General features: G+C 56.2%; 1 protein-coding gene across 1 annotated transcript in view; it reads right to left on the bottom strand.

The window, feature by feature from the left end:
• The window catches only part of CCDC64B (coiled-coil domain containing 64B), a 7,765-nt gene extending 7,101 nt beyond the window's left edge, over positions 1-664 (bottom strand). The window contains exon 1 of the mRNA XM_011982615.1: positions 344-664. Within this exon, the coding sequence (XP_011838005.1) occupies positions 344-625 (282 nt within the window). The 5' untranslated portion in view covers positions 626-664. The remainder of the gene's footprint in view (positions 1-343) is intronic.
• Positions 665-6,928: the final 6,264 nt, after the last annotated feature.

Genomic DNA, 6,928 nt, shown 5'->3' with positions numbered 1-6,928 from the left:
CCAGCTAATTTTCTTATTTTTTGTAGACACAGAGTCTCGCTATGTTGCCCAGGCTGATCTTGAACACTGGGCTAGTGATCTTCCTGCCTTGGCCTCCCAAAGTGCTGGGATTACAGTTGTGAGGTACTGTGCCCGGCACCCAGAGTTCCTGTTATTTACCACTAGGCAACACTGCCAGGGGCACTGGGCCCAGCTCTGATCTGTTCCAAGGTCCTCCCCCTGCCCTGCTGTCCTCCCCGGCTCCTCTCTCCGTCCTTTGCCTGACCCCCTTCCCTTGTCCTCTCCAGGCCCACCCATCCTCCTCTGCCCACCCGGCCACCCACCCAGTCCAGTGCTAGCTCACTTCCTCACGCTCCAAGTGCTGGGCGCTCAGCGTCTCCAGCTGCCGCCGCAGCTCCTCATTTCGCTCCAGAAGCATCTTGCCGAGCTCCGCCGCCAATAGCAGGTCTTTCTCCTTCTGCTGCAGCTGCAAGGCTAGGTCCTCGGGCTCCTCAGGCCCTGGGCCCCCTCCCAGGAATGAGTCCCTCCGCTCGAGCACAAAGGGGAAGAAGCCCTCGTCGCCGCTGGGAGAGGCACTCCCCGAGAGCAGCCCCGACGGGAAGCTGGGCCCATCTGGAGAATTCATGTCACCTGCAGCATCTGCGGGGACAGGTGACTGCAGGACACTCTACTCTGCAGTCTGACAGGGGCTCACCCTCCGCCCAACACCTGGCCCTCCAGGAATTCTCCATCTGCTGCCAGCCTGCCAGGTCCTGCAGCCAGGGCTTCCTGAGCCACGAAGGGTTAATGACCTGTGTTTTGGCCACCCAGTTCCGTTAATGTCCCTGGGGTAAACTGAGGCAGCAAGCAGAAGGAAATGACCTGCCCAGCCTTTGGCCTCTGCTAGACAATCTCTGTCCCCAGGAAAGTTCATTCCAGTGCTCCAGGGCCACAGGCCACCTCTGCTCCCTGTCCCCTCTCTTCCCAGAACCCAGCAGTTTGGCTCCTAGCCCCTTGCCATCTGAGACAGTTCCCAGAACCCAGGTTCTCAGGGACTCAGCAGTTGGCGTTGAGCCCAGCCCCTTCTCCTCCCAGGAATGCAGGACCCTAAGACTTGGGAACTGAGGTGTCTTCGCCCCCAGGAATCCAGCTCCGTTCCCTACCAGAAGTCCGGATCCCGGCTGCTGACCTCCCAGCTCTCTGGCACTCATTCTCCTGTTACCTCCTGAGCAGGTGCTTTCACTCCACCCTCCAGACTCAGAGGTCCCCACCTCCAATGTTCCCCACCAAGGATTCCCACCGCAGTCCCCACTTTCCACAGGACTCAGGCATTCATGTCCCCACCCCTCCGGACTCAGGAGTCCTGACCCTCAACCCCCCAGTTTCCCAGGGCCCTGGCGTAGGGCCCAGGACAGGGCGAGGTAACAGGTTGTGCCGGCCGCCCGACTGCAGCGCGGCTCGGAGTTTCTGTTTACTTCCTGGCCCGCCCCTGGGGACGGGAGCCCCGCGCTCCCCTAGGGTTGCTCAGGGGTTGGGGTTCAGGGGCTCAGGTCAGAGGGCCCGACGCACCGGGCTTACCAGCCCCAGCCCTCAGGGGGGTCTCCACGCACTAGGTGCACACACCTGTGCTCCCCCTCCTCCTCTCGCCCGATGTCCATGTGCAGTCCTGCTCGCAGGACCTGAGTGTCACCGTGGTCCTAGCCCAGCCGCCCCTAGGCCGCTCCCGAGAATCTCCCTGACTTGGCCCTCGCTGGCCCCGCTCCCCCCACCCCCTCCACCCAAGAGACCCGGACATGGAAACCTCTCCCCCTACCCTTCCGCATTTAGCTGCCCAGGTGTTGGGGCCTCCAGCCCCCCGACCCCTGGCCCCAGGTGTCGGAAGCCCGGAGAAGGGGCTGGGCTCACCCCCGATGGCTGAGTTCCTGCCGGCGCCCCTGGTTCCCCGGCGATCTCGGTTCCCCTGCCCCCGCCCGGGTTCTCCAACCTTCTCTGCCGACGCGGCCGGACAAGTCCCTCCCCAACTCGAGGGGCCCGGCCCTCGGCGTCCCCCAGATTCTCACCCGAAGCCGCCGGGCTCCCTCCGAGGTTCCCGCGGTCTCCGGTCCCCTCTTCCGGAGGCGGCTCCAGGTGTGCGGCCGACACAGGTGAAGGGGCGGGGCCGCGGGAGAGGCCGGGGCCTCCCTAGCTGCCTGAACGACCGGGCGGGGTCGAGGGAGAGTCGCTTCCACCTGGGTAGGGGGCACTGGCCCATCCTGCTGTGGTTGCAAATGGCCCGGCCAGTTAACTGAGCACCTACTGTGTGCAAATCCTACATTGAGGTAGCCGCCGCTTCTTTGCCGTCAGGACTGCCTTGCCCTGTGGGGGTAGGAACTCATTAGCAATGACAACAACATTGAATCTGACATCTTAAGCACTCCGCTAACTAAACTTTTTTAGTTTTTAGAGATGGGATCTTGCTCTGTCACCCAGGCTGGAGTGCAGTGGCACCATCACCGCAACCTCATCCTCCCATGGTCAAGTGATCTTCCCACCACAGCCTCTCCAGTAACTGGGACTACAGGTACATGCCACCATGCCCGGCTAATTTTTGTACTTTTTGTAGGGGTGGGGTTTCACTATGTTGCCCAGGCTGGTCTCAAACTCCTGGATTCAAGTAATCCTCCCGCTTCAGCCTCCCAAAGTGCTGGGATTACAGGCATGAGCCACTGCTTCTGGCCAAGTAAACTCTTTTATAGGCATAACTTGTTGACCTTTTTTTTTTTTTTTTTGAGATGGAAATTTACTCTTCTTGCCCAGGCTGGAGTACAGTGGTGCCATCTCAGCTCACAGCAGCCTCCTCTCCTGGTTCAAGTGATTCTCCTGCCTCAGCCTGACCAGTAGCTGGGACTACAGGTGTGCAACACTACACCCAGCTAATTTTGTATTTTTTGTAGAAACAGGGTTTCAACGCGTTGGCCAGGCTGGTCTCAAACTCCTGATCTTGTGATCCGCCCACCTGGGCCTCCCAAAGTGCTGGGATTACAGAGTGAGCCACCGCCCCGGCTCAACTTGTTGACTTTCATGATGACCTGATGAGGAGGAACTGTTGTCATCCCCATCTTACAGATGAGGAAGCTAAGGCTCGGGGGCGGGGCGGGGGTCCTCCACCTTGTTTGGGGTCCCCGGTCAGAACTTGAAGGTGAACAGCATAAGTGTGGCTTTAGGGTCATGCTCTTTACTGATTCCCATGCCACAAACAAGGACACTGTAGCACAGGCAGTGAAAGTGACTTGCCCAGAGCCATGCCCGAGTCCGCATGGCTCCAGACCTGGTGCTCTCAGTTCCTGAGTTATGCAGAGCTGAGGACCATGCTGTTGTCTGGGACAGGGGCTTTGGTGTGGAGATGGGAAGGTCTGGGACTAGGGACCCAGGGTGGCTTGGGCAGCAGTGATGCCCCAGCCATGGCCTTGTGTCTTGTCACGATTTATCTCCAGACTCCAGGGCTCCCTGGGCCTCGTGACAGGGGCTCCTGGCCCGGAGAGCAGGTCAGATGGAAGGCTGGGAGCAGCGATGTGCTGGTAAGCATTTAACAACAGGCTCCCTGGTTAAAACAGAAGCCCTCGCTGGTTGCATTTGCCAATTTCCATGATGCAGTACACGCTCCTTGGCTGACTTCAGCTACTCACCTGGCCTCACTGAGTTCGGAGGTAGAAGGGGCCGTGCACATCAGCTGTAGCTGGCCAGTGTCAGGTGGGTCCGTGCACCTCTGACTGGGGGGTCAGGACCCCTGAGTCTTGGGGGACTGGGGGCTACTTACCTGGGTTCCAGAAAAATAGGAGGAGGGTGGGCACTGGGACTCCTGGCTTGTGGGAAAAGGGGAGCAAGGACTCCTTGGAGGGATGACTTAGGAACTGGGACTCCTGGGTCCTGGGGCTGGGACAGGGTTTTCTGCCAGCAGAGAGTAGGGGAGCTGATTTGTCTTAGACCCACATTGCCCAGCAAGGCTGCCACTTTCTCCCACTGCACCTGTGGGAGCAGCCTGGTAGCCTCTGGAGGGCTGAAGACATCCCAGCCTCCCCGAGTGCTGCTATGTGACCCTCTGGAAATATAAGCTCAGTGTCCCCTCCAAATGCCAGTCACCCTGGGCCCCACTCACACCCACACTTAGCACATCTTGAGCGTCTCCTGCCAGCCAGACTGAGCTCATCCCGGGATGAAGTGATCACAGCCCTACTTCCAGAAGGTTCATAGTTCACCTGGGCCATGGGAGGGAGCATAGTCCTATAAACCAGAAATGAACCAATAAAACAGTACAGCAAAGGTGCTTGGCCCATGGGTGCTGGCATCACATGGCTTCAGTCCAGGAGCCAGTTGGCCACATACCAGATGTGATGTGTGTGCCTGTGCCCTTCAGCTGATTAACCTCTGCAGCCCTCAGTTTCCCCATCTGTAAAATGAGGATGATAGTTCCTAGCTTATAGGGATGTGAGGATTTTTTTTGAGATAGAGTCTCACTCTGTCACCCTGGCTGGAGTGCGGTGGTGAGATCTCGCCTCCGTGCAACCTCTGCCTCCTGGGTTCAAGTGATTCTCCCACCTTAGCCACCTAAGTAGCTGGGATTACAGGCGTGCGCCACCACACCCAGCTAATTTTTGTATTTTTAGTAGAGACAGGGTTTCACTGTGTTGACCAGGACGGTCTTCAACTGACCTCATGTGATATGCCCACCTCCGCCTCCCAGAGTGCTGGGATTACAGGTGTGAGCCACCGTGCCTGGCCAGGTGTGAGGATTAAATGAGGGTGAAGTGCCAGCACTTAGTCCTTGCTGGTGATCTGCGCATGGCCACCAGAGATGACTCACCTGCATGTCACAATGTATTTCATCCTCAGAGCAACCCCATGAGGTCATGCCATTCACAGGTGAGGAGGCCAGCTCAGAAAGGCGAAGTCATTTGTCTGTGGGTACATAGCACAGCCTTCATCCCAGCTTGCCTAGCTCTCAGCCTCAGTCACTCTTGGGAAATTTGTGTTGTTTTTGTTTTTTTCGGAGACAGGGTCTCACTCTGTCACCCAGGTGGAAGTACAGTAGCATCATCATAGCTCACAGCAGCCTTGAACTCTTGGGCTCAAGCGATCCTCCTGCCTCAGCCTCCTGAGTGACTGGGACTACAGGCAGATGTCACCATGCCCTGCTAACCTTTTTACTTTTTGTAGAGATGTGGTCTTGCTATATTGCCTAAGCTGGTCTCAACTTCTGGCCTCAAGAAATCCTCCTGCCTTGGCCTCCCAAAGTGATGGACTTGGAGGCATGAGCCAGTGTGCCTGGCTTTGTATATTTGAATCTGGTCCTCAGTCTCCTCTGGACCCAGGAGTCCTGGCCTCCATCTCCCTGTTGGGCCTAAGAGTCTTGGCCACCCAGCACACAGGGGCCCTCAGCCCTCGCCTCACCCCCAGGCTCCTTGCTGATCCCAGGAGAAAGATGAATAGGAGGGACACAGTGACCTCAGGGAAGGCCCAGGGAGGCTGGGACATGTCTGGTTAAGAAGGGAGGGATTGGCTGGGCACGGTGGTTCATGCCTGTAATCCCAGCACTTTGGGAGACCAAGGAGGGTGGATCGCGAGGTCAGGAGCTCAAGACCAGCCTGGCCAAGATGCTAAAACCCTGTCTCTACTAAAAATACAAAATTTGGCAGGGCGCAATGGCTCACGCCTATAATTCCAGCACTTTGGGAGGCCGAGGCAGGTGGATCATGAGGTCAGGAGATCGAGACCATCCTGGCTAACACAGTGAAACTCCGCCTCTACTAAAAATACAAAAAATTAGCCGTGTGTGGTGGCACGCGCCTGTGGTCCCAGTTACTCAGCAGGATGAGGCATGAGAATCGCTTGAACCCAGGAGATGGAGGTTGCAGTGAGCCAAGACCATGCCATTGCACTCCAGCCTGGGAGACAGAACGAGACTCCATCTCAAAACAAAAACAAAATCAAAAAACAAAACAAAACAAAATATAAAAATTAGCTGGGCGTGGTGGCACGCGCTTGTAATTGCAGCTACTCAGGAAGCTGAGGCAGGAGAATCAGTTGAACCCGGGCAGCAGAGGTTGAAGTGAACCGAGATCGCACCACTGCACTCCAGCCTGGGTGACAGAGCGAGACTCCATTCCAAAAAAAAAAAAGAAGGGAAGGATGATTACCCAGCCTCACCTGCTCTCCAGCCCAAACAAGCCAGCTTCCCAGGTGCTTAGTTTGGAATGCCCTCCCCGCCTTTCCATCCACCCGCTGAGCCCTGGGGGGTTCTGAGTCTTGGCTGGGAGTTGAGGAGGGGTCGTCCCTGGGGAAGCTTTCTCAGATCTCACAATGCCTTGGGAGTCTATGCTGGGCATCCAGAGGCCAGTAGGACCCCACTCTGCTCCTTGCCCTTCCCCAGAAGCAGCCTGGTAGAAATAACTTGGGTCCAGATCCAGGTGCCTCCAGGCTTTTATGACATATGCTAAGTCCATGAACAGTAGGTAGTATTGTTTGGAACAGTAAAAACCTTTATATAAAATATTTCACACAGAATTCATTGTTCTGCAGCTTGGTTTTTTGTTCTTTTTTTTTTTTTTATGTATGCTTATGTTTCCAAGTGTTTTCTCCCACTTATTAAAAAAAAAAAAAAATTAGGGCAGGCATGGTGGCTCACGCCTGGAATCCCAGCACTTAGGGAGGCTGAGGAGGCGGGTGGATCATGGGGTCAGGAGTCCAAGACCAGCCTGGCCAAGATGGCGAAACTCCCTCTCTAATAAAAATACAAAAAATTAGCTGGGCATGGTGGCAGACGCCTGTAATCCCAGCTACTCAGAGGCTGAGTCAGGAGAATCGCTTGAACCTGGGAGACAGACAGACGTTGCAGTCTACTGAGAATGAGCCACTGCATTTCAGCCGGGGCGACAGAACGAGACTCTGTCTCAAAAAAAAAAAAAAAAAAAAA

The sequence above is a fragment of the Mandrillus leucophaeus genome, unplaced genomic scaffold (genome assembly GCF_000951045.1).
Source record: "Mandrillus leucophaeus isolate KB7577 unplaced genomic scaffold, Mleu.le_1.0 Scaffold240, whole genome shotgun sequence".
NCBI lineage: Eukaryota > Metazoa > Chordata > Mammalia > Primates > Cercopithecidae > Mandrillus > Mandrillus leucophaeus.
Note: the sequence above shows the minus strand (reverse complement) of the source record. Positions and strands in the feature narration are given on the sequence as shown.